Below are 27,953 nucleotides of genomic sequence, written 5' to 3'. Positions count from 1 at the left end.
CCTTTAGATGTCTTCTCCGCGCCACCATTTGGTAGAAATCCCGGTTTTCGTCTGTATGCAAATGAGTTCTCTCGTAGCACTGGGGGCGTCCCCAATGCTGCGAGAGAACTCTACTGCAACGCCTCCACCTCCATCCTGGATTTCAATCTTCTAGGCGTCGGTCCTCGGGCAGAGCCGATTGAGCATGCCAGCAGCCACAAGAAAATGGCCGCTTACTCAGTAAACTGTCGTCTTCTAGTGGCCGCTTACACAGCTTACCGTGTAAGTGGCCATTGTTCTTGTGGCCACGGGCATGCGCAATCGGCTCTGCCCGAAGCCTAAAAGATTGAAACCCAGGATGGAAGAAAATACAGAGAGAAGAAGATGGAGGCGGCGCAGGAGAGTTCTCACGCAGCATTGGGACCGCCCCCAGTGCATGCCGAAGAAAATCGGGATTTCTATCAAACGTCGGTGTGGAGAAGACATCTAAAGGTAGGAGGAGAATAACCTTTCTTAAGGCTATTCCTACGTGTTATCAAAAACAAAAAGGCATCCAATGATCGGGTCCCTTTAAATGTCCCCTCCTCCCGGGGTATCCGCTCATTTTACTATCAGGTATCGCTGCAGATTCATTGTGCAATGTTCTGCAAGCATGCAGCTTGTTGTTGGTAATGTAGCACATGGTCAGCAATATGTGAACCCCATTTCTAATGAGAGGGTTTGGCCACTTCGTCTTTCTATCCCCCATAGTCCCCATAACATTGGTTAAAAAACATGTTTTTTTTTTTATTAATGCTGTAGTGGTTTTATGGCAGTTATCCAGACTTATTGAAGTTCTGCAGGGATCTAACGCCTGGGACCGGGGCCGATCAGCAGTTTGAAGTAGCAGGGGTGCTCCATTCATCAGTTGTACAGCCTGATCACAGTTCAGTCCCATCCAAGTGTTTGGGGCTGAGCTGCAGTACCGTGCACAGCCTCTATACAATGTGCGGCATTGAGCTTGGCTTTCTGTGACAAGGCCGCAGCGCTCATCAGACTGGTGCAGTCTCTTCAAGCAGCTGATCCCATATACTGGACTCACGCTGATATATCATAAGGAAGAATGCATAGTAATGCAGCACTGCTATAGGATACCATCTATAGGATAGCTATAGGGTACCATCTATAGTATACCATCCATAGGATAGCTGCAGCACTGCTATAGGATACCATCTTTCCGACATGTCTGTTCCAATAGTAACACTAGAGGATCCTGCACCTGCGGGATGACTTCTGGGCCTGGCTTACACTTGTGCTTCGCTGTCGGAGTCGGAAGATACTCTGATTTCGGCAGGTTACACACTCGGATGCTCAGTAGCGATTGTGTCATGTGGGTGGTTATGTGGCAAGATCGCCCCCCCCCCCCCTCCACCTTTCAGGGCCTTGGATCCCCTGTGATAAATTTGCAGGGTCTGAGGGGTTGCGATGGCACCCAGGAGGTTACTCAGCAGCGCCCTGGCGGTCCTTCCCATAGGGAGTCTATGACCATGTATTGCAGTACATTGTTCAGGGATCAAGAGATTCCAGCTATAAGTTCCCTTGTGGGGCAGGAAAAAAACTTAAGGTTAAAGTTTTAAAAAATTAAATTAAAAAGACAAAATCCTGCTAATATTATAAGTGTGAAAGTTTGTGTGTTTGGATGTTTGTGAGTTTGGATGTTTGTTCCTCAATCACGCTAAAACGCCTGGACGGATTTGCGTGCAATTTTCCACAAACATAGTTTTCCCTTAGGATTGAGTCACAGGCTACTTTTGGTGCCACTAAACAACATGGCTTCCTAGCAGGAGACTCACAAAAGCAGGACTCCTAGCCCCAGCTATAGACTCACACACACTGCCTGGCATTTCCTGCCACAACCTGCCTGCACACTCCTTACTGTCACCTCAGGAGTCGCCCTCACTCTACTCACTCACATTTACATATATAACACATCACATTGTCTGTATCACTACATACACAATACAACACATCACATTGTCTGTATCACGACATACACAATACAACACATCACATTGTCTGTATCACGACATACACAATACAACACATCACATTGTCTGTATTACTGCATACACAATATAACACATCACATTGTCTGTATCACGACATACACAATACAACACATCACATTGTCTGTATTACTGCATACACAATATAACACATCACATTGTCTGGATCACTACATACACAATACAACACATCACATTGTCTGTATCACGACATACACAATATAACACATCACATTTGCTAGCCCACCAAACTTTTTAAAGCACTTTTACAGTTTCACACATCTGTGTCCGCCCAATTCTCAAATTACCGCAGACGAAGTCGCGGGTAAAAACTAGTAAAAAATAATGTAAAAAATAAACCTATTGGGAGTCTCCATGTGTGTCTATGGCTAGGTCCCATCTGGGCAGGAGTCTCTGCGGGGTGCGCTGTCACGTAGCTTGTCCTTATTGTCAGCACCCCTGGTCCTTGCACCCCTCACGGACAAGGGGCGCCTCTTGGATTGGGTTTCCATGGCCGAGCAGCTGCCCCAGACCTGAGATCACCATGTGCGATGCCAAGTGTGAGCCGGAGAGGTGTAAAGCCTCCAACATTTAAGTAGTGGCAGCTCAATGTCCTCCTACGCCAGCTGTCCCTGCGCCGCCATAGGCAGGATCTTTATATTGTAGTAAATACTTGTTTCTCCGGGACGTGTCGCTGCGGCCGCCTCTTATCCGCTCCACATTGTGCTGTCTCTCTTTTATCCCTCATGTAAATGGACAGTGACGTGCCGGCGCCATCAGGACGGTTTCAGAACCTGTCAGATAAATAATACCGCTCAGTTGTCCTTTCAACCAAACCTTTCCAGGAGGAGCAACAGAGGGACAATTACATGCAGAATCCTCCGGTATTGTTTTATTCTTTCTCTATTATTTTGACTTCTTCTATTATGTTCTTCTCTTTCTATTGTGCGTCGCACCCGTCTTGGCGCTACGTATTTGTTCGCCGCTGTCTTCACGTGTGGTGTTTTCCGTTGCTGTTTTGGTAGCCGCGTGTTAGGAGTTGCGTGCCGTATATTTCGGCCTTCGTTGCACATGTACGCCAGAAAAAGCTCAATGCATACAAACGTGTGTAACGTATCCCGGTTTCAGTTTTAAAGAACAGACACCCGACCGATCCTATTCTGGTTAATGGGGTCCACCTGGCTCCCTGTTGTAGAGGTCTGTCTGTCCGTTGTTCTGGTCCTCCAATGGAAAGGTCGATGCTAGTGTGTACCAGGACCAGGGATTTCACGGTTCCGGCTCCAGAACCAGCACCGTCCCTGGAGCCGCTCCGCTCCCTGTCCTGCTTTCACTGAATATGAGGTCGGTTTCACTTCAAGATCGAGACCCAATTCCGCCCTCCGTTGTTTTCAGTGGTCGTCAGTGACCGATGCAGGATGCTGTAAAAATAAGGGCCTGTTCAGACTTCAGAAAGTGATGGGCCTGATTTCTATCTCTGACTCCTCTTCGATTTCCAGCCCTCTTTCAGTCTTTCAGCCTTCTGACTGACCTCAGGGACCATTGATGCCCCAATTGCAACTTATGGCAGCGGAATCCCATTTACATGTCTCACCAGTCCCTGACAGGCTGATGGCCCAAAAACAGCAGGGAGCCGCGCCGGAACCCAGGAGAGGTGAGTAACACGGTTTATGATGAGACCCCATAGTATAATAATAGCAGATCCAACTCTGTGTCCAGTCCAAACAGAACAGTAGGAGGAGCCTCGCCCAAAACGTACGCCTACTGTAAAAGGGGCGTGGCTAAAATAATCGCCATTAATTGTTATGAAGGTAAAATGTCCAGTTTATAGCAATTTTGATGTCGGTCGTTATCCCCCGGCCTATTAAACAAGCAGATCCATTTGATGGCGCCGGTTCCGCTCACATGAGCCAGGGCCGCAACCAGCTGGAAACAGGGACGTGAGTATCGGAACCCCTTTAAGTTCGCCACACAGGATCGTCACCGTACGTGGGGTGAAATGCGTGGCAGAGCTGGGATACAGTAGTGTGACCTGTACGCCTGATCTGCAAAAATCACCAATTTTTTTACATTTCTTAGGGAAAGTGAACTAGAAAGTTTCGCTACGATTTGGATTCCTCTGAGTGCCGGAGAGGTAAGATGTCCGCTCCTCCTCGACGCCACAAATATCTGAAGACGCAGCCTATGAAGTTTTTGGAGGATACGTTGAATGTTTTTGGCGTGAGCGGCCCCCTGGATTACAGGTTTAAGACATTGGGCCTTTGGTTGCTCTGGGCAACCTATCACAGCACAGCTTTCATTTTCATAGAGCGCCGTCAGACATGAAAGCTCCTCTGCGATTGGTCGCTACGGGTAACAGAGACGGTTTCTCTTTTGGGCAGTTTCGTAAACGCGCTCGCTTCTTTTTGTTTCGAGAATCCGGCCGACATCCTGTGCGACTTCCTACTGAACATTGCACATGACACGTGTGGTAAGGAGAAGCCCGAGTCATGGAGATGTAGCAGAGCCGGGGGTGTCGGGGGAGCGACATTAGCAAACGTGTCCCTTATATACAGGGGCATATTTTACCGAAATCTGTGAGACCCGGAGACCGCAGTCTTACATGTACCAGACGTCTAATGTTCGGACTTTTTGTGTCGTTCCCCCTGGTCCTAAGGCCACGGTTTCTTTAGTCGCACGCATCCTCCTGCCGCCATGTTTTAGTTTTGGCCTCCCACCTACTTGTCATCCTTCTCGCCTTTAGTTATGTATTTGTCATCAGATTCTCTGAGCTTTGTTCCTCATACTGATGGATAGAGCCGGGGCATTGCTGGGCTCTGTAGTACTACACGGCCTCTGCACTGTGTCACTCACAAATGGCGGGTTTAGTCCTCGGTCCCCCAGTCACAAGACTTTGAATGGAGACCTTGTTGAGGATTTCCCTGTTCCTTGCAGGAGACTAATGAATTAGGGTATGTTCACATGGAGGAACGTGACACTGATGCTGAGCCAGAATGTACATCAGAGTCGTGCCCCCAATCTGCATCCTATTGTACTGAATGGGAGGCAGAGACCAAAGCAGGGTGAAACAAATCAGTGTCGTACTTGTTATTGCCAAGGATTAGTTAGTGCTCGGACGAGCAGGGTTTTGTTTGACATTCTTTTGCCTGAAGTGAAGGCTGTATTTATTTTGTGAAGCTTTATATATTTTGCTGTTTTTCTAAATAAACCTGTCTGCTGCAGATTTTGTGTCCCTGTCTCTGACTGGTTGGCCCCGCACCATTGCTACTACCGAGCTACCTTCCCCACTAAGTAGTTTGGACATGTTGTTTGCTTTTGAGGAGCCCCTGTTGCAGTAAGGTGCTGGCCCTGTGCGCCTTGTACCCGGAGTAGGACGATCTTATACATTGATGCTGCTAGTCATTTGCTCCTGCTGGTCTGAGTTCCTCGGATTTACCCACCACAGTGAGAGCTTTGACCCAAGTTTTGGAGTGAGCGCTCTCATTGATCTGCCATGTGACACTTCTACAGACTGAGGGGTGCGGGGGGGGGGGGGGTTATTGGGAAGTAGCTGATTCTGCAATCTTTAGACGTTACATCGCCGGCATCTTCCCAAGTAGATGAACAAACCACATAATACTTTTCTAGAAGGAAGTCGGCTTCGCTGGCAGCCGCGCTGCGCTTGTCTTGTTGCAGCATATCCTTCTAAGATTCTGTGCTCAAGACTTAAGACTGTGCCATTATCCATCTCATTGATAATATCTGTCCAGGGCAGGCTCCCAGCATAGGTTACATAGACTGAGTGCTGCATAGGCTTCCAGTGAGTACCATGTAATGTTTCATGTCACCTGTGGGGGCGTTCTACCCTAATGATCCTATAGGTTATATTATATCCTCATAGGAGACTCTCTAACATAATGGATTAGCCAAAGTGGACACTCCCTTAAAGAGGTTTTCGGGACTGGAGCACTGATGATAGATTGATGAGGGTCCAGCCTAGGGGACCCCGGTTGTTGAAGGGGCCACAGCTCTCTGCTTACGGTTTCACGGATGTGAATGATGCTGAGTTGCAGACCTGTATGGCAAGCACAGCGCCATACTTATTGTAGAGGTTGTGTTAGGTATTACAGCTCAGCCCCATTCACTTGAATGGGACTGAGCTGCTTCTGTAGTGAAGGGGACACTGTGCCATGGTTTGTCCATGCAGCTGCTCAGTGGTGTCCCCCACTGACCACATCCCGAGGATAGAAGTCCTAGAAGCCCCTCCTTACCTTGGCCCTGTCCGGGGCTGGCGCCGGATTCTGCTGCCTTTGGCGTATTTCATTCTTCACTAGTTCCCTTTTGCACATCTGCGCTTTAGGACCTGAACACAAAAGCCAAGTATTTTTTTTTGCACTGGAAAGCAATTCTGATCTAAAAATATCAAGAGAAAAAAAAAATCTGGATTTCACGGAGACGTCGGCGCTCAGCTGTAGAGAGACCGCGCCAAACAAACTGTTGCAATGCTCCGCTGCCCACTAATGTTTTTGGACACTACATCTTGTATCCACGACCAGGAGTCGGCCGAAATATCTTCTGGTGTTTTGTTCTTCAACGTGAAAAATATATATATTTTTTTTTTTAGCATAACGCAAGAACATCGGTGTGGCCCCCTCCCCCGCCTGTGCAAACAAAAACAGCGATTAACTATTGCAGCTTTTAGAACATTTTTGTTATTTAAAGAACTTTGCATTTTCCCGACCCTCCATTATTCTTCCTGGAATTATCTGGGGTCGCCGTTCCACTTTTCACTAGGGCTCATGTCTGACATTCTTGGCGGACCGATGGGTCTAATGGAGGTGCGTGGACTACTGGCATCGTATATACACTGTAGCGAAGGGGTCGAGGACGGCAGATATAAGTGCCGTCCCCACACACTGTGTCCCATCTTGTCTCCCGTTACCTCAGGTCTGAGGAAATATAAAGAAATCTCCAGTTTTTGTCCCAGGAACTCCATATGTTCCTCCTCACTGTCCTGTGTGTGGCTGTAAGACAACTGTCTGCAGCAGGCGCCTCCCCCCACTCCGCCATCTCCTCCCTGACTACATTAAAACCTAAAAATTGTTATAGGGAGTTTTCTAGCTCATTGTTATTGAGTCTAAGTCATCAAGAAGAGCCCAATACATCTGCCCCCCCCCCCCCCGCCCACAGTGGTGCTTGTGCAAGTCCCGTGACCCCTTCACTGTTTGACAAACTCTAACTGTTTCATAGCAGCCATGTCATGCCATTACAGCCCCATCCTATTCGTGTAAACAGTGACATGGCATGCATGAGCTGATCAGTATGGGTCCGACAACTAAGGATAGGTCATAAATAAAACTGAGCTGGACCTCCCCTTTAAGCTCCGCCCCCTCTTTGAATCCCCAGTCCAGTCTATCCGTAGAGATGATTGTGTCTGGATACGTCTGACAACAATCATTTCTAGGTTTGTTGTCCCTTTAAGGGATTGTCCTACAGTCTTGATCCGACCGCACCTTCCCCTTTGCTCCGGCCCCTGCACAGATCCTTCTCTCATGATCCCATTTGTATATTATTTTAATAACCGGGATCAGGTCATCGTAACCTGCCGGGCCGCAGCGTCAAGCAAATCAGGTGACGTCATCTCAAGGCTCCTTCCAAATGAGGAATCCTTGTAAATGTTTCGCTGTCTCTGATGTCCCGGCCGTGGTCATAAACAGGAACTATGCAAAGGAGGTGTATTGGGTTACCGGCGGCCCCGACACCTGTCCGGGGCCCCGTCAGACACCCAGCCCTTCAGTATATCTCACTGTATACTGTATTGTTTTATGGAGGGGATACCGGGACCCTTACTGATCAAGTAGACACAATGTAATGCTCTATTTCCCCTGTGGGGGCGCTGTAGTGAAAGTGACCACTTACTACAAGTTTCAGCCATAGATTACAGATCACTACTGGGGATATTGGTAATGCTTTGGACCCGTATACCTATGATCTTGTTTAGGCCCCATTCATATATATGGCCCCATACACATGACCATGGGGCGGCTCCTATCCTTGTCCGCTTTTGTGACTCATTCTGTCTGTTTTTCTGATGGGGTCTGTAGATAACACCGCACACGTATTCGTCCGTCTACAGTCCTGTCCTTGGGGTGACCAAATAAGTCCCATCTTATCTTATCTTATATTAATATATATTAAGAGTTTATTGTTGTCAGACATATTCTATTAGCATAGGCCTTAAAGGGATTGTCCAGGATTTGGAGAAAACTCAGGGGTGGCCCAGGTGGGAGTAAAACAAAAAGAGAAACGGACCTTCTCCTCTTTTCCCGTCACTCCGTTGTCCAGTTTCGGGCCCCTTCCCCTCCATTCTGTACTTAGACTTGGCCCATAGAAGCGGGGAGAATCACATGACCACCGAGACCAATCAGTGACCTCAATGGTGCAGATAAGGGACAAGAGACATGTGAGTGACCGTGTCTGGTGAGGCCGCCGAAAGCGTCGAGGATGGGTTAGTATGTCTACACCCACCCAAATCCTGAACATCCCCTTTAAGGGTTCCCCCCCCTCCCATCGACCCTTTTTCCCGATCCACAGGATAGGATTTCATAGGCCAGAACAGCGGATTGTGTTCCATAGCACGACTGGGGGCAGGTTGCGCCGACCTTTTTGGAATCGGTGGGCTACGGGGTTTGGTCACCTGGCCACTGTACTAGACTGTGCGGGAATGCTCCTGTATACCACAGCTCACTGTATACGGTCACACTGCCCATCCGATATACTCCCCATATCCCCCTCAGCCCATCCGATATACTCTTTATATCCCCCTCCCCCGCCCGAACAGAACTACCTGTATATAGTGCACCCGCCAGGGCGGTATGAGCATAGGCCGTGTATAATCTCTCTCGTACCATTGCAATGTAATTTCGGGGATTCTCTTCTTATCTGCAGATTAGATTAGCGAGCGGCCAAGGTTTTCACGCTAAAATCCAGCATTTTTGCTGCCCTGTAGGGAGGTCCTAGGAAATACTCGTGTTCCCTGTGACCTTACGATTCTGGAACATTCGGTGTAACTCCAGTACGTTTCTCGTGCCTCTGTTGTTCCTCCTGTTAATGACGACTCCATGGATGTGATGGCTTTCCTCTCGTCCCTTCACAAACAAGACGGTCCAAATAGTGTTTAGAGACCCTGGAACAAGTAGGGGAATGGTATTACCCAGGGTCTGCATTTCCAGGAGGAGTAACAGAGGTTCAAAATTGTTGAAAAGTTGCTCGAGCTTTGTTATTTAGTGGAAAATAGAAGAATTTACTATCCAGAAATGATCCTGTTATATGGGACGGCACCCGCTGGCCGAAATATTAGGGGGTCAGGTACCGCCCCGTGAGGTGTCCCGTATAACCCGCACGTTCTGCTGTGATTCCATCATTGAGCCCCGGCCTTAGATCTGTTCCCGGGTTCACACTCTGGACGGAGACAGGTAAGGGGTCTGTGACAAATTTTGCATTGGGAGCCATATTGATTGTCACTCGACTTTTCCGTACCCCTGCATGACTCCAGGACCGCAGGAAAGCTGGGTTTTATCCAGAGCAGGAGGGGTGCAATAAGGCCACAGCTTTCCTAGACTCTGACTATAGTCAAGGACGACTCAAGGACTTGTCTCTCCTCGTATTCTGTCCATGTGAGCGCCAGCGCGCGCCGCGTCTCCCGGGAATCCTCCGCTCTATTCCTCCGCTGTCTAAATGTCCTGAGATGAGTTCAGAGAAGTTTTTTGCTTACGCGGTGTGAATGCAGTCGGCGCGGCGTGGACGTGGTAATGTGCCGCTCACACCAGACAGATGCTTCAGTTCCAGGTAGCTAGTTCATTATTCATTAGGCCTCTGATCCATAATGAAGGAGGGAAGAGTTCAGCTCCTGCAGTCTTAACGAAACTTTTTTTTTCTTTTTTCTTTCCTCGCCATAAAGCATCACCTTGAAACATCAGAGAATGCGATGGACTTTGAAACTGCTGAAGGGATCCATGGCTGCCGAAATGAGATAATGCACAAAAAAGACCTTAATCTCCAGGTAGGAGCGGTACAGCCGGCGCTATAGATGTACAGTCATATATATATAATGTGCAGTCACAATGCTGGGCAGTGGGGGGCGATAGATAGCCATTGGGTTAGGTTAAAGGGACTGTCCATAAAGAAAAAATTGGGCTGCTTTTATGTAAAAACAGTGCCCCCATCTGACCACAGGTTGTATATGATATTACAACTCAGTCTCCCTTACTTCACTGGGCTTGGGCTGCAATACCAGACACAGCCTATCGACAGAGGTGGCGTTGTTTCTAAAAGGATCCCCTTAATGGGGGTTATCCAGGCCTGTGAATGTCAGCTCACAGCGACATCATGATCACACGGTCACATGGTTGTGCTGTGTCTCAGCCCTATTCAAATAAATGAGGCTGCAATACCAAGCATAGCCACTATGCAGGTCTGCTTGGGGTTATCCGTGGAAATCTGTGGCCCCTATAGACTATAATGGGGTCCACCGGGTTACCACCCAAAAAATGCAGAAAGAAAAGTCCTGCTGGTAGAACTTTTCTTCCCATATTTTCATGTGGAATGGAGACTGAGTGCTTATGTGAACCTAAACCACACCCATGCCTTTCTAAACCACACCCGTGCCTTTCTAAACCACACCCGTGCCTTTCTAAACCACACCCGTGCCTTTCTAAACCACACCCATGCCTTTCTAAACCACGCCTGTGCCTTTCTAAACCACACCCATGCTGTTCTAAACCACACCCATGCCTTTCTAAACCACACCCATGCTGTTCTAAACCACACCCATGCCTTTCTAAACCACGCCCATTCCTTTCTAAACCACGCCTGTGCCTTTCTAAACCACGCCTGTGCCTTTCTAAACCACGCCCATGCTGTTCTAAACCACACCCATGCTGTTCTAAACCACACCCGTGCCTTTCTAAACCACACCCGTGCTGTTCTAAGCCACGCCCGTGCCGTTCTAAAATGTCGCGCACCATAAATTTTGGCACCGCTGCAGCCAGATAAGTGTCTCCTATAGATAATTCCGCCTCATTGTGTGTCTTCCACCTCCGTACATGGCTGCTTCTTCCTTTACGTGCAGCTCCCTGTCCTCGCCCCACATGCAGCTTAGGCTTGTGAAGACGTTGCTGACAGTTCTTGACCCGCAGCGTTACCAGTCCCGAGAACACTCCAGTCCTCCTCAGTCCTCCGCAGACCTCCCGTGTTGGAAATAATTTTATTTTTCTTTATTATTTCTGCATTTGTAGGTGGACGAAATAAACTCTGACGACGACTTGTCAGAAGACGGTCAGTCTAGACAAAAAGCTGAGAAGCGGCGAGCCAAGAAGAAGGTAAGTCGTCCCCTCCTTCAGGACATCTTATACATTCTGCCGGTTTCCCGGTCACCTTGAGCTTGTACGGGTGCAGAGTACTTTATACAAAAATAAAAAACTTTATTCCTTGTCAGGGATTTGAACTTGCAATCATGAGGCCATGGTAGGGCTTTGTGGGTGTTGGGGTCTGGCGGTTATGGTGTCGGCTCTGCTTCGGGGCGGGCGCCATATTTAATGAGCCAGGATAGTACTGCAAAACCTCTGCTGGCTGTGTCACTGGACAACAGGGGTGTAAGGGGTTAGGAGAGATTTTGGTGGCCCTTAAGGATGGCTGATGGCTGTGCTTACTGCTTGAGGATTAGATAAGATGCTATACACACAGATAAGACACTATACACACAGATAAGACTGCATCCACGCCCTTCCTGGACACTGTAGTATTAGCCCGTGGCCTCTCATAAATCACTAAAACATGCTACAACCACAACTATTCTCATTGGCCGACGCCATGATAGTCAGTGGGGGCCCCTCCGACTCTGATCCCTATTTTGGGGGTCTGCACTCACACAGTCAAGTCTCTGCTTAGTCGTGTGACTATAACCCCCATGACATTGCCTTGACCTCAGGCTACTGCCCTATCCCCCATACTTTACACCTCTGCTCTGCTTTTATTGGATTACTCTCTATAGGGGTAAGGACTGAAGTCATGCCATGATACAGACCTATAGCCGTCGCTATATACAGCAGCAGTCCGTATATACTTAACCCTTGACGCTAGTCTAACATCAATGATGGCTTCCCCCTGCCATGGAATAACAAGAGGCCATTACTTGTATGGTCCGTGCTGTCTGACGTGACCAAGGGCTCGTGTTTCTCCAGGCATACCTCTCCTGATATTATATAGGGGTAGGGGCTGTCATGGCGGACTAGTCGTCATCCAGCTCCTGTTATTTCAGGGTTAATAAATGACATGTCCTTTCCTCTCCGCAGAGACAGCGGGAACGGAAGAAGCTCGAGAAGAAGAAACATCTTGAAGAAAATGAGCAGGTATGAAGACAGCTGGATAGAAAAGTCCCGTAAACTGTCTGTCCCCGTATACTGCACGTATACCCCGTATACCGCCTGCACAACCTATGGCGCGTCCACACGGGTGTTTATAGTTCCGCCTTCTCTGTGCTGTCATATGACCAGAAATACAAAATGACGGCCGCGCTGGATCCAATAAATAAGGGCTGCAAATGGCGCCTGGTGAACTCTATTGTAAGAGAACTGTCCTCCAGATGTCTCTGACGGCGACTTTCTGTAACCTAAAAACACTGGCACACTCGGCAGAGCATGCATGTGAACGGAGAATCTGGAGGGATAGCTGACAGCTGTCTACATTGTATGTCCAGCTGTAGTTCTATGTGAAATCCACAAAACTCCCCCCTTTCATATTATTACTTGGGTCCCCCTTTGTCCTTGATCCCATTACATTGTATGTTCTCCCTTCTCAGTAGCATCTTATGGTTCCTATATATATATATATATATATATATATATATATATATATATATATATACATGTTACAGCTGGGGTTATCAACAACCTTGTCAGGGGTAAGCACAGATGGCAAGCAGAATTTTTCACTGTGCTCTATAACACAAGATGGAAGAATAGTGAGCGCAGCTCTGGAGTATAACACAGGATAAGTAATGTATGTACACAGTGACTGTACCAGCAGAATAGTGAGCGCAGCTCTGGAGTATAATACAGGATAAGTAATGTATGTACACAGTGACTGTACCAGCAGAATAGCGAGTGCAGCTCTGGAGTATAATACAGGATAAGTAATGTAATGTATGTACACAGTGACTGCACCAGCAGAATAGTGAGCGCAGCTCTGGAGTATAATACAGGATAAGTAATGTAATGTATGTACTGTACACAGTGACTGTACCAGCAGAATAGTGAGCGCAGCTCTGGAGTATAATACAGGATAAGTAATGTAATGTATGTACACAGTGACTGTACCAGCAGAATAGTGAGCGCAGCTCTGGAGTATAATACAGGATAAGTAATGTAATGTATGTACACAGTGACTGCACCAGCAGAATAGTGAGCGCAGCTCCGGAATATAATACAGGATAAGTAATGTAATGTATGTACACAGTGACTGTACCAGCAGAATAGTGAGCGCAGCTCTGGAGTATAATACAGGATAAGTAATGTAATGTATATACACAGTGACTGTACCAGCAGAATAGTGAGCGCAGCTCCGGAATATAATACAGGATAAGTAATGTAATGTATGTACACAGTGACTGTACCAGCAGAATAGTGAGTGCAGCTCTGGAGTATAATACAGGATAAGTAATGTAATGTATGTACACAGTGACTGCACCAGCAGAATAGTGAGTGCAGCTCTGGAGTATAATACAGGATTAGTAATGTAATGTATGTACACAGTGACTGTACCAGCAGAATAGTGAGCGCAGCTCTGGAGTATAATACAGGATAAGTAATGTAATGTATGTACACAGTGACTGTACCAGCAGAATAGTGAGCGCAGCTCTGGAGTATAATACAGGATAAGTAATGTAATGTATGTACACAGTGACTGTACCAGCAGAATAGTGAGCGCAGCTCTGGAGTATAATACAGGATAAGTAATGTAATGTATGTACACAGTGACTACACCAGCAGAATAGTGAGCGCAGCTCTGGAGTATAATACTGGATAAGTAATGTAATGTATGTACACAGTGACTGTACCAGCAGAATAGTGAGCGCAGCTCTGGAGTATAATACAGGATAAGTAATGTAATGTATGTACACAGTGACTGCACCAGCAGAATAGTGAGCGCAGCTCTGGAGTATAATACAGGATAAGTAATGTAATGTATGTACACGGTGACTGCACCAGCAGAATAGTGAGCGCAGCTCTGGGGTATAATACAGGATAAGTAATGTAATGTATGTACATGGTGACTGCACCAGCAGAATAGTGAGCACAGCTCTGGGGTATAATACAGGATAAGTAATGTATGTACACAGTGACTGCACCAGCAGAATAGTGAGCGCAGCTCTGGAGTATAATACAGGATAAGTAACGTAATGTATGTACACGGTGACTGTACCAGCAGAATAGTGAGCGCAGCTCTGGGGTATAATACAGGATAAGTAATGTAATGTATGTACACAGTGACTGCACCAGCAGAATAGTGAGCGCAGCTCTGGAGTATAATACAGGATAAGTAACGTAATGTATGTACACAGTGACTACACCAGCAGAATAGTGAGCGCAGCTCTGGAGTATAATACAGGATAAGTAATGTAATATATGTACACAGTGACTGCACCAGCAGAATAGTGAGCGCAGCTCTGGAGTATAATACAGGATAAGTAACGTAATGTATGTACACGGTGACTGCACCAGCAGAATAGTGAGCGCAGCTCTGGGGTATAATACAGGATAAGTAATGTAATGTATGTACACGGTGACTGCACCAGCAGAATAGTGAGCGCAGCTCTGGAGTATAATACAGGATAAGTAATGTAATGTATGTACACAGTGACTGCACCAGCAGAATAGTGAGCGCAGCTCTGGGGTATAATACAGGATAAGTAATGTAATGTATGTACACAGTGACTGTACCAGCAGAATAGTGAGCGCAGCTCTGGGGTATAATACAGGATCAGTGTTATGTATGTATATAGTGACTGCCTCTTAGTTCCCTTCTATATATATATACATCCTATTGAAATGCCATACATATCTATGAGTAAGAATTCCTCTTTAATCCGCTAGGTATGTGCCCGGCCGCCGCGCAGTGCAGAGTATTGCTGGTCATGAGGTCTCGTTCCTCCCATGTTATGACTCATATATTGTAGATTATTTCTTCTAAGGTCTGGAGTAGTTTTTCTAATTGGTATAATTATGACTCACTTGTCAAACCCTTTATGGCAGATCCCCAGGGGCGGCTGATATATCATCTATTGTAATTGCTCTGGTATTACAAAGTAATGTCACTTCTCCAGGGAACTACTTAGAATTGTCTTTGCAAGTAAATCTCCTCTGCCTCCCGTGTGACATGTCAGGGGTCGCATTATACGCACCTTTGTAGCTTTTAGGAACAGAAACTTCAGGCTATGGGCTGTCAGCGGCCCCCGGATTCTGCAGGATCCGACTACACCGCTTTTCATGTAGTCTGTTACCATGTTGATACATAGATCTGCATTCTAGAAGGATTTGGGAGGTTTCCTAACTTTTAATCCCAAAAAATGACTCCGAAGGTCAAAACTCCCCTTCAAGACGCTCCAAAGTGTCTTCACTTTTAATGAAGTTTAATGATGTCTCGGAGCGAGCGTCTTGTGCGCTCTGCATGTTTCTTGCTCTCCTGTGGTTTGCCGTCCACATTTTTGTTTCTCAATGGCCTTATGTCAGCGGTTATAATGACCCCTTTGTTGGGGAGCGACTCCGCACAGCTCTGCTATTCGGCGCTGGAGCCTTCTGTACACGACTAAACTTGCACCCTGCTATTTATTCACTGTATTGCCACATCCAAGGCGTTGTACCCCTGCGAGCTGGTCTGGCGGGTTACCGCTTGCCCATAAGTAGCAGATCTACATGAGAATATTAGGAGGATCATATCGAAATTTTTTTTTCTTTCCTTTGCCAGGAGCCAGAATGGGACGTAAACAGCGCGTTTGTTGCCAACGCCGCCAGTCACATTAGACCAAAGAGCAGGAATAAACTTGACAAGAAGCACAGTGCCAACAAAGAGAACGAAGAGAAGGTGCAAGAGGTAAAGGCGGCGTCATTCCTAACCCATGGCGGGGCGTTCAGCACGGCCGGAATACTACAGAGTAGGAGATCCATAGGTGCTAGTGGTAATATAAGGGACATGGTCCTCTTCACACCAAAGTGATGAGACCAGACCCAGAACATTGTGAAAGAACCAGGGGGTCGAGGGCAAACCCTGGAGCGCCACAAGATGTCAGCCAGGCAATATCCGCCACCTCTCAAGTCCCTTTAAGGTGAATGTCCACATTTTAACACCATGTTGTTTTTGGGTGCAGAAGTCGGTGATGATTTCTTACTATAGTCAACCATAGCTTGAAACCCTCTACGCCTCCTCGTACCACCGAAACCAAGGCGCAGCCCCACAAGTCCCCTGAAGATGTCATATCTGGCAGTATAGGGTCAGATCTCTCAGCCCTGGAAGCTGTGAGGTGCGGGCGCCATCCGATGGATTTTATTTCTCAGCAAGTGCCACAGATCCATGATCAGATTGAGATCTAGGGAGCCCTGGTCATGTTCTTGCCCCTTCCCTGGGGGTACCTGGGTTTGTACGTGTACTGACCGTCCACAAGATGTCAGACCAGGCTGTGTTCTTCCATCGCTCTATGGTCCAGATCTGATCCTCTTGTCCCATTATCAGGGGTCAGCATGGGCACGCTGCCTGGTCTATAGCTACACAGAACTCGGCAAGCAGTCCCGCTCTATGCATTCTTATAATAGTCAGGGGAATCCAACATCAATAGCTATCTATAGGGGTGGAGGTAAGGGGTTGCTGGTACCAGTAGTAGTAATAGTAGAGGACATACACATCCCATGTACCACGTGTCGTGTTACTTAATAACATACTAATGATGTTTTTTTCCTTGGCAGGATGACTGCACCGACCCTCTGATCCAAAGAGCCAGACTTCTTGCTGGTAAGTGCTGTAGGTTCTTAGGAGCGGGTCCACATCTTATTCTATTCTAATGATGCGCCTGGCAGTATACTTAAGGATGGCCTATACCTACGTTTTATTAGGGCGTATGGATGCCATAGAGCAGGGGAACACAACTAGTTTTTTTGCACAAGTCAAGGTCAGCCTAGGTCGAAACGGTAAAACTGTAGGCCGAACTCAGCTAGTATTAGTATAGGTCAGGGTCACTGGCCTGGTGCAAAAGCTTAGCCATGTCCCAAATTCTTAGTAGCATTCCTTTTCGATCTGGGCTCAGACGACCATAAAGACTTTTCCACACTATGTCTAGGTGCACAAGCTTCCCATTATTCCCATCCCCTGTCTGTGCCCCCCACACAGTAACCGTGGCCCCCGTTTGTATCAGAGAATCCCTCCTTGTTTATAGGCTTCTGCCCGACTGCTATTTTAGCAATGACAAGGCTAATGTCCTCCTTTCTGACAGTGGAAGGCTGTGTATTATAAATCTTCTCACTCCAGTGCACCAGAGGAACACAGATTTACAATTCACAGACTGCCAGATGTCAAAGGAGATGAGAAAGATCAAAGAGTAAATCAGCCCTAATATAACGACAGGGCATGCGGGTGATGCCAACCCTCTAGACCAGGGGTAGGGAACCTTTGGCTCTCCAGCTGCTGTGAAACTACAACTCCCAGCATGCTCCATTCACTTCCATGGGAGTTCCCAGAACAGCAGAGCCAGTATGCATGCTGGGAGTTGTAGTTTTGCAACAGCTGGAGAGCCGAAGGTTCCCTACCCCTGCTCTAGTGACTCCAGTGGGACAGGGGAAGGTTCAAGCCAAACAATCAAGTCGTCTTGTTAACATCTTGCAAACACTGCAGAGCAATTTCCATCAATATATTGTGTGATTCTATAGAAGGGAAACCGATGAGACCCTTAAAATTACTACAGAATCCAGTCCAGGTCCCTAAATTGAATCGGACCCCAAACCTGACCCCATAAATGAATGTAGACTGCAGACAAACTGCTAATATGAATCCGATCCCAGACCTGGTGTCTAAAATGAATTGAGACCCCAGACCAGAATACTGAAACCAAGTAGAATCCCCAAATGAATGAGACCCCCTCCAAGAGGCAATGACGTCCCATACAGGCACGGTGGGCTCATCTAAGTAGCCGCCATGTAATCCATCCGGCTCTGTCATCACCTGACAACATTGGTTTTCGGGCAGGGGTCTCGGGGGCAGCTCTAAGATTCAAGGGGTTGTCCAATCTCTTACTGTTTAGTGTCTGAGCAATGGGAGGGGGGGGGTCTAACACCGGGGACTCCATTACTCAATTCATAACTTAACCCATTCACTGCCACTCTGCTCTGTTAAGAATAGGCCAGTCATGTAAAATCCTCGCTTCCACCCCCCCCCCCCCCCCAGCTGAAGAGCCCCATGTTGTGCGGTACGGCGAGCCTGTGATCCACGACATTGTGCGCACAGAGCGTAGGCATTGCACGTGAAGCGGATGGCGGGGCGAGCCCTTTGCTTTGATCAATGATCTGTCAGCAGATCTGCGCCGTAGCCATGAGGGCCGGCTCCGCACATTAACTTCACTGCCTTACAAATTGCCTTAATCTGGACTGTTAATGGCCTGAATTAATGAACGCACCGAGCGGTACGATGAAGAACGGCTTAGCAGTATGTAAGGAGTAGCTGTGTACATAGCGGGAATTAAAGGGATCCAGAACTGTGAGAATGGGTCACAGCGCCTCATGCTGGATGATGCATTCAGTACAGACTCACTCCACCTTTGGTTCGTTGGCTTACCTTGCACCAGATTTTTGGCACATTTAAAGCTCTTGCCACCAATGCTGAGTTAGAGGGTTCGCAGGGTTGTGCATAGATGTTCGGTTTATTTTTTGGACCCCATGTTTAGTCGACGACCTATTCTGCATGGCCAATGTATGGCGCTATCCTGTGGATAGGTCATCTATTATTTAGCCTGGTAAAAGTGATCGAGGCTGATCTGCAATACCAGGCACAACCCAAGTATGGCGCTGTTATTTCTAGAAAACAAACCACACCCCTTGTTCTAATCTCTGAAGCCTCTTTATGGGATGAGTCGGGGTTAATGGCAGATGGGATGTGATATTATATACTTAATAGGTTTTTTTCCACCCCGACATCTGAATAACTTCACAAATTTCTGCCCAATCTGCTTTCGTTGCGGAGGTGAGATCACTCGTCTGCATTGTGTGCATTGACTGGGTCAAGAGCATCTCCAAATCCAAACCAAAACTGCTATTCTACTCTAGTGTCCACTATAATGAGTGGAGGCCCAGGGTCAGGGTGTTACTCACCTCTCCTGGACTCCGGCACGACTCCCTGTTCTCTTCGGGGCTTCTGACTGACGTGACGGACCCCGAGGCCTGTGATTTGGGCCTTAGTGGTCATGTAGTGTTGTGACAACGCTGTGTAACCCCATCACAGGAGAAGAGGAAGTCATGGGGGAGCCCAGGAGAGGTGAGTAACACTGTTTTATATTTGATCACTTCCCCAGGTCTCTGCTTATAATAATACGATTAGCAGTTTTGGTTTGGACACATTTGATCCAACCAAAACGGCAGAAGGAACCTCACAAATATTTGTATGTTCATGTTTCCGGCGCGTTTGACCTCCCTGTGGGCCGAGCGCGCCCCCGCCATTACATCCACGTGAATTGCTGCGTTCCGTGTCTTTATTTTCTCACCTCCCGTTCTCTCTTCTTCCAGAACAAGGCATTAATTCAGTGAAAGACGGAAACTACACCAAAGCAATTGAGCTGTTTAGTGAAGCCATCAGATTAGATCCGAAAGATTACAGGTAAATGTTCAGCCGCGCCTGCCGTGTGCCGCCAGCCATTGTCAGATGGCGCCTGCCGCACGATTTATATCTCCCCCATCATTTGCGCTGCCGTGGAAATTGGATTTGTCTTGTGATACCTGGAATTTTCGGGATATATTTGTTTGCTGTGATAATAACATTATTTATCTCTGTATGGAACCGCTGTTATGTGGGGAATAGTCCGCCATCATCCGGGACGTGGCACGGGGCCAATGGGGTGACTGGTGTGGCCTCGCAACCGCAGGAAGGATAGTTACAGACAACGTGTATGTATGTGTGTGTGTATGTATATAGGTGTACGTGTATATGTATGTTGGTGTGTATATGTATATAGGGTTGTGTATGTATACGTTTCTGTATGTATGATATGTATACAGCGGTGAGTGTGTGTATATGTTTGTTTCTGTATGTATGATATGTGTATAGCTGTATATATAAGATTATCGCTGCACCCAGATACAAATACTGCAAAACCTCGGCATGTATATACATAGAGGATTACATGTATTCTGGTCAGACGATGGGGTCTTGCCACAAGGGGGCATAAAAGTGCTTCCCTTGGTGCCCTATCAAAAGGCTCTCAGAGGTTACTTTTGGGTAGTGCACCTCTTGGTGAGAGATCGTTGACTGTTTGACAATCCTCTACAATGGACTGGAAACCATTATTCCCTGTTGACATAGTTTCAGAGGAGGCTCACTATTGGACTGAGAGACGCAGGACGGCGATTTCAACAAATTGTGCGTGGTCTGACCCAGCTGTTAGGAGGTGCAGGGGTCACGTAAGGACAAACACAAACAGACCACCAGTAGAGAGGATGGTTTGATCCACTGATACACACAAGCAGCGCCCACAGTTTCCTTGTCCACCAGCCAGACACAGGGGGGCGCCCTTCATTACATTCCCTATCTCTGCAGTGTCTTATCACTGTCCCCTTTGTTTGCAGTGGTGTCATGTACACAAAACCTGGACTGTACAGACTAGAACCGTATTGTCTTTGGTAATGAATCCACTATCTGTTTTGGATCTGTCTAGTATGAAGGTCTCATGGTGAACGCGCCAATACTGCCTGTGCTGTGGAGCGACACGATGCCCCCTGCTGGTGTGATGATGCGGGGAGCCATCACATATGAGAGTCACTCCAAGGACAATAACAGCTCAGTGATATGTACAGGACATATATATATATATATATATATTTCTGGGCTGCTTTATGTTTTATATATGACATCTCTTCAGTAATAAAAGATCACGGGCTTTGCAATGACACGACCTCAGTTCTTCGCGTGACGATACAAGATCATAGACGACCTCATATCCGGAACAAGTTGACCCGCTTGGGTGTTTTCTATACAATCTATCCCATAGTGAGACACTGACGTTGCGCCCTCTTGCAATTTTAACACTATTGAGACCTGACTTTCTTCGCCTTGACAGAAGTGAATTTCTTACGTCGGAGCCTTCACTAAATCCGTTGTCTTTTTTATTTAGTCGGATCGAAACTGATGTGAAATTTCTTCTGGTAACGGAAGGGTTAAAGGAGAAGTCCAATGGCAGAAACATTCGCAGGGATTTTGGCAGCAGAAATCTACACAAAATGTTGAGCAACGTTGTAAATAATTTGCTTTCCTTATCACGAGCAGACTTTGTTTTTCCCCGTTCATTTCCAACACGAAGCCCAAAAATCTGCTGTTTTTGTGCGGCCGGGAAGCAATGCATTGTGGGAGCGCGGGTGACATGACGGGTCACTGACCGTGCCCTGGGGCAGCATGACTCTATTGGGAAGAGAAGGCCGGTACCGGGCGAGGTTTGGTAGTCCAATAGAGGTGAATGGAGACACAGTGAGCGTGCTCGACCTGCTGCACCACTCTTCTGATGGACACGGACCCCCACGAGTAGAGAGAGTCTCCACAGTCAGACCCCCATAGACCACAACTTTTCATGTATCCTATGGATAAATTATATGGTGCAAAACCACTTTACCTACTGATCATGTGAATGGGGTTTTGTGTCCGTGGCATGAATGGAGCGTTAGGTCGAGCATGCTCACTACCAATCCATTCATGTCTATGAGGCTACCAAAGATGGTGCCGTGCCGACTTTCCCTTCACAGTCCCTCCCAAAAGGCCGTATTGGTAGCATGCTTGTTTGATATGCCATTTATACGAGCGCCATGTGACCCCTGTTTTGATGATTGGTTCGTTCCATTGGTTGCACCCCCATTAGTCACATAGTGATCAGTACATAGAGGATTACCAGCAAGCTTAGGGGTGGCCAGGGTGGGTGCAAAACAAAACGGAAAGGTGTTCTCTCCTAGCCCTGGAGCTCCATTTTCTGGTCCCGGTCCCCTTTCCCTCCCATGGCCAGGGCTCATCGCAATGTAGTGACATTATGGCCACCACCTTAGTATTAGTAGTTGCAATCTTCATCCTGCGTTCCGGGGTCAGCCCCAACTCCCACAATGCATTGCTCCCCGGCCCAAATTCTGGAAATGGATCGAGAAATCAAAATCCGCTCGTGATAAGTCAAAGCAAATTATTTACAGACTTGCTCAACGTTTTAAGTTTCCTGCCAAATTTTCTCAAACGTCGTTCCGAAGCAGAGCTTACCTTTAACCATTTCACGACCGCAACACATTTCACACTTTGACGAATGCAAATAAATCTAAATGTAAGCAGTAACCCTATGTCTGATCATAGCTTTCCTGCCAGAGACAGCTGATCTGTGTGGGGTCCAGGCGCCGGACCACCAATCTGATAGCAATGACCTATCCCGGGGGGTTTAAGGGAAATCACCAATCTGTTCTGTGCTTTTCAGGTATTTTGGAAACCGTTCCTATTGCTACGAGCAGCTGGAGCTTTACCCCAAGGCCCTGGTGGACGCCGACATTTCCATCCAGCTCTCAGCTGACTGCCCTAAAGGTTATTTTCGGAAAGGCCGAGCCCTGAAAGGATGCAATGTACGAAAGTCTTTTTAAGTTGACTTAAGAAGGGTGCGGGGTATTTTGGCTGGTTTCCCGTTTCTTTCATGTTTATTGGTCGTGAGACTATGTGTAAGATCCCGTCTTGCCCTTTAGTAATATCTTGCGTTATACATACCGCTCTACTGCTTCTATATACCATGCAAAAGTTTTAGGCAGGTGTAGAAGAAATCCTGCACCGTAAGAATGCTTCCAGAAATAGAAGGGTTTTCTTACTGTGCAGGATTTTTTCCACACCTGCCTTAAACTTTTGCACAATACTCTTGCTCTTTGTGCAGGCTCACAGAATATTCACCAGTCGTGTCCCATTTACATCCCCTCAGCGACATCTCTTTGTATTGCACAACCCCTTTACATTTCATGGGGCAGTGCTGCTGTACCTACACTCGCCGCCACCGTTTGCACCGTGAGTGAGCAGCGCTGTCTCGGTACCGGTGATCTGCAGGGGTTCCAGGTATCCAACCCCCACATATCTAATATTGATGACCTATCCTGAGGTTAGGCCTTCAATCTCCAAAATCAGATATCCCCTTTAAACTCCGGAAAGCTCCTTTAAGTCTATATAAGTCCTTGAAGTCTATATAAGGGTCTAGGGTCGGATGGGCCTGCACTAATGTTGTGCTCTCCTTTGCACAGAGGTATGCGGAAGCAGAAGACGCCTTTAAGATGGTGTTAAAGCTGGATGACGGGTGCAAGGAGGCGCTGAAAGAGATAAATACGTGTCAAGTTTTGCAACTCATGGTAATCTCATGGCTTTGCATAGCTTATGTTTGCAATCACCTGGATTTTCTGCATGACTGTTGTTGACGGCATGATGATAGGGCAGAGCTGCAGTGTAAAGCATGGGAGAAGGACAGAGCAGCAGAGAATGGATTTCAGGCATTTTCCAATAGGCTTGTAGTTGAGTTACTGCACCTTTGTATTGTTTAGTCTTAGAGTAATGGGATTAGGTTTATGTGGCCTGTCCTTAGGATAGGCTATAAATATAGGAGATGGCCACTAAGTGTCTCCTGCACTGATCAGCTGTATGGGGCGCTATTGACACCTGTGCAATACATGACACAGGGCTAGAAGCAGATGGCACCCGGTCACTACATGGAGTGATGACTTCTACTCAGCTGCCATTGAAATCAGTGGGAGCTCAGCTGCAGTACCAGTGTCCGGCCACTATACAGGATATGGCGCCAAATGCTGTGTTGTATATAGTACGGGTGCCAGTTGTGGCCCTGTATCTGATCAGTGTGCCCCCCTCTTACAACAATGATTTACCTATGGCTTGTCCTAAAGGCATTGGCTCATCAGCTAGCACTATTGTAGGCTCAGTGGCTAGCACTGCTGTTGGCTCGGTGCTTAGCACTGTTATAGGCTCGGTGGTTAGCACTGTTGTTGGCTCGGTGGCTAGCACTGTTGTTGGCTCGGTGGCTAGCACTGTTGTTGGCTCGGCCGCTAGCACTGTTGTTGGCTCGGCCGCTAGCACTGTTGTTGGCTCGGCGGCTAGCACTGTTGTTGGCTCGGTGGTTAGCACTGTTGTTGGCTCGGTGGCTAGCACTGTTGTTGGCTCGGTGGCTAGCACTGTTGTTGGCTCGGTGGCTAGCACTGTTGTTGGCTCGGTGGCTAGCACTGTTGTTGGCTCGGTGGCTAGCACTGTTGTTGGCTCGGTGGCTAGCACTGTTGTTGGCTCGGTGGCTAGCACTGTTGTTGGCTCGGTGGCTAGCACTGTTGTTGGCTCGGTGGCTAGCACTGTTGTTGGCTCGGTGGCTAGCACTGTTGTTGGCTCGGCGGCTAGCACTGTTGTTGGCTCGGCGGCTAGCACTGTTTTTAGCTCAGGGGTTAGCACTGTTGTTGGCTCGGTGGTTAGCACTGTTGTTGGCTCGGTGGCTAGCACTGTTGTTGGCTCGGTGGCTAGCACTGTTGTTGGCTCGGTGGCTAGCACTGTTGTTGGCTCGGTGGCTAGCACTGTTGTTGGCTCGGTGGCTAGCACTGTTGTTGGCTCGGCCGCTAGCACTGTTGTTGGCTCGGCCGCTAGCACTGTTGTTGGCTCGGCGGCTAGCACTGTTGTTGGCTCGGTGGTTAGCACTGTTGTTGGCTCGGTGGCTAGCACTGTTGTTGGCTCGGTGGCTAGCACTGTTGTTGGCTCGGTGGCTAGCACTGTTGTTGGCTCGGTGGCTAGCACTGTTGTTGGCTCGGTGGCTAGCACTGTTGTTGGCTCGGTGGCTAGCACTGTTGTTGGCTCGGTGGCTAGCACTGTTGTTGGCTCGGTGGCTAGCACTGTTGTTGGCTCGGTGGCTAGCACTGTTGTTGGCTCGGTGGCTAGCACTGTTGTTGGCTCGGCGGCTAGCACTGTTTTTAGCTCAGGGGTTAGCACTGTTGTTGGCTCGGTGGTTAGCACTGTTGTTGGCTCGGTGGTTAGCACTGTTGTTGGCTCGGTGGCTAGCACTGTTGTTGGCTCGGTGGCTAGCACTGTTGTTGGCTCGGTGGCTAGCACTGTTGTTGGCTCGGTGGCTAGCACTGTTGTTGGCTCGGTGGCTAGCACTGTTGTTGGCTCGGTGGCTAGCACTGTTGTTGGCTCGGTGGCTAGCACTGTTGTTGGCTCGGTGGCTAGCACTGTTGTTGGCTCGGTGGCTAGCACTGTTGTTGGCTCGGTGGCTAGCACTGTTGTTGGCTCAGTGGTTGGCCCTGTGCTGGAGTTTGTTTGCTCCCCGCACGCTTGCAGGGGATGTAGGTTGTGAGCCCTATATGGGGCAGTGCTGACTATATATATATATATATATATATATATATATATATATATATATAATTCTTCTATTCACTGTCAGCCAGCAGAGATCTTGAAGATTCCCTTGTGAGTTACTTACCAGGTCAGATAACAATAGTCACTGATGTTTTATTGTGCATTTGACTCTTTGTAGGATCACGGTTTCACCCAGGGACAAAGCTTTCACCTGCTAGAAGAATACGGATCTGTCGCCGCTGTAATGGATGCGCCCATTTCTGCTAAAGGTGATTTTCTGAGCCGTTCCACTTCTCAGTGCGGGGGCCGCGGCCGGGCGCTCGGGGTAACTCTTCTTCTTCTTCCCGGCAGTGTTACAGGAGAACATGAAGCTGGATGAGACGGGCGACGAGGATCTGCTCTTCCTGAATGACTTGTCTGAGTGAGTGCGGCCGCACATCTGCTGCCTGGGGCAACCTATCAATCTGTCTTGGCTGACACCAGCGTATACGCGCGGCACACGAGTATTTCACTTATGCAGATTGCCTTCCCTTTTTAATCTTGATCTCCGGCGCACATCTCATGGTTCAGTTCCTTGCTGAGCGTCTTCACGGGGATATTATTGTAAACTATTTTATGGGGAATGTCTCCCGACAACTGCGGCTCCTATTACAGGATCACTTTCCGCCGCCGGGTTCTGTCACATCGGCTGCGGGGAAGTTTATCTACAAGTTACTGTAGATGTAGCAGAGCTGAGATGAATGAATACACACCACTGATTGTGTCTGCTGCAATGGGAGTAGTACAAGGAATTTGCACTTAAAGGGGGCCTCTCACCACCTCCAGTAACTCTAACTCTCTGCATTACTTACTAGGCTCTGCTCCATTGAGTCTGACGCAGTTAGAATTTTTTCTTTATCCCCCACCGCTCCTGAGCAATCAGTAATGTTAAATTCAGGCACTCTGCTGTCTGGTGGGCGTTACCCAGCCTAGGACCGCCCACCCAACATATCGGGTGCTGAGCTTTACAGAATGATTACTCAGGAATGGTGGGGGGTAGATGAAAAATTCCAACTGTGCCAGAATCGGTGGAGCAGCACCTATTAACCCATTTATGACAGAGGTTATACATTTTTGAGCACTAGGTATAAATAGGTTAACCCCTTACTGACAACCACCATAATCTAACAGTGGATTTCTGGTGTTTAAATATGACAGCTATCTCCGATATATTAGACAGCGGAGACCTGGCGGCAGTGCCCTTGATCAGCGCTTGCATTGGCCCTCCTCAGCTGACTGAGGCACCGTTTTTCCTTGCCCTCGGAACAAGATCCTATTAAAGTCTCTCAGGCTCGTCTCCTATACACTGTGCTAGGCAGCCTGTAATACAAGGATAGGAACTGATCAGCCACTACATAGTGAATGGCGCCACCTGCTTACAACAAAGTGTAATTACGTTGGCTGCTGCCATCAGCTGATCGGCGGGTGCGAGTTTTTGGAAGCCCCCAACCCATCTGATATAAGGATAATATTATCAAATTCTGTAATCCGTTATGTCACAGGAAGACGGTCTATAGCGCAATTTAAAAATGGGCAAGTATCCATTATTGTGTATATCTCTGTGTATATCTTGTATATACTTGTGTATATCTTAGCACCACCAAGGTGCTCTGTTGCACTCAGTAATAATTTAGTATTGTCTCATCCATCCCTCTGTTATCTATATATCGTTATATATCGCTTTGTTATCTATATATCGTTATATATCGCTTTGTTATCTATATATCGTTATATATTGCTCTGTTCTCTATATATCGTTATATATCGCTTTGTTATCTATATATCGTTATATATTGCTCTGTTCTCTATATATCGTTATATATCGCTTTGTTATCTATATATCGTTATATATTGCTCTGTTCTCTATATATCGTTATATATTGCTTTGTTATCTATATATCGTTATATATTGCTCTGTTATCTATATATCGTTATATATCGCTTTGTTATCTATATATCGTTATATATCGCTTTGTTATCTATATATCGTTATATATCGCTTTGTTATCTATATATCGTTATATATCGCTTTGTTATCTATATATCGTTATATATTGCTCTGTTCTCTATCTGTCCCGATCTCTGCTGACTTGTGTATTGTTCTGCAGGACTCAGAGCTGCTCACTATGGGTGGGGAACGTCACCGACCAGATCACAGAGAAGCAGCTGCGGGACCTGTTTAAGTGGTAAGAAAGAATGCACAGCCTGCGGTATATGATGGACAGATAGAAATGGCGGTATCTAACTATCTATCTATAGCTCTATCTAATGGAGAGA

General features: G+C 47.4%; 1 protein-coding gene across 1 annotated transcript in view; it reads left to right on the top strand.

Annotated features, from left to right (window-relative positions):
- The window catches only part of LOC142183614 (uncharacterized), a 48,957-nt gene that overhangs the window by 14,414 nt on the left and 6,590 nt on the right, over positions 1-27,953 (top strand). The window contains exons 2-12 of the mRNA XM_075258758.1: positions 9,961-10,062; positions 11,297-11,380; positions 12,353-12,409; positions 16,023-16,148; positions 17,015-17,060; positions 19,817-19,907; positions 22,744-22,885; positions 23,543-23,647; positions 25,816-25,906; positions 25,989-26,058; positions 27,785-27,862. Of these exons, the coding sequence (XP_075114859.1) occupies positions 9,988-10,062; positions 11,297-11,380; positions 12,353-12,409; positions 16,023-16,148; positions 17,015-17,060; positions 19,817-19,907; positions 22,744-22,885; positions 23,543-23,647; positions 25,816-25,906; positions 25,989-26,058; positions 27,785-27,862 (965 nt within the window). The 5' untranslated portion in view covers positions 9,961-9,987. The remainder of the gene's footprint in view (positions 1-9,960; positions 10,063-11,296; positions 11,381-12,352; positions 12,410-16,022; positions 16,149-17,014; positions 17,061-19,816; positions 19,908-22,743; positions 22,886-23,542; positions 23,648-25,815; positions 25,907-25,988; positions 26,059-27,784; positions 27,863-27,953) is intronic.

This window comes from Leptodactylus fuscus, chromosome 10 (assembly GCF_031893055.1).
Source record: "Leptodactylus fuscus isolate aLepFus1 chromosome 10, aLepFus1.hap2, whole genome shotgun sequence".
In the NCBI taxonomy this organism is placed as follows: domain Eukaryota; kingdom Metazoa; phylum Chordata; class Amphibia; order Anura; family Leptodactylidae; genus Leptodactylus; species Leptodactylus fuscus.
Note: the sequence above shows the minus strand (reverse complement) of the source record. Positions and strands in the feature narration are given on the sequence as shown.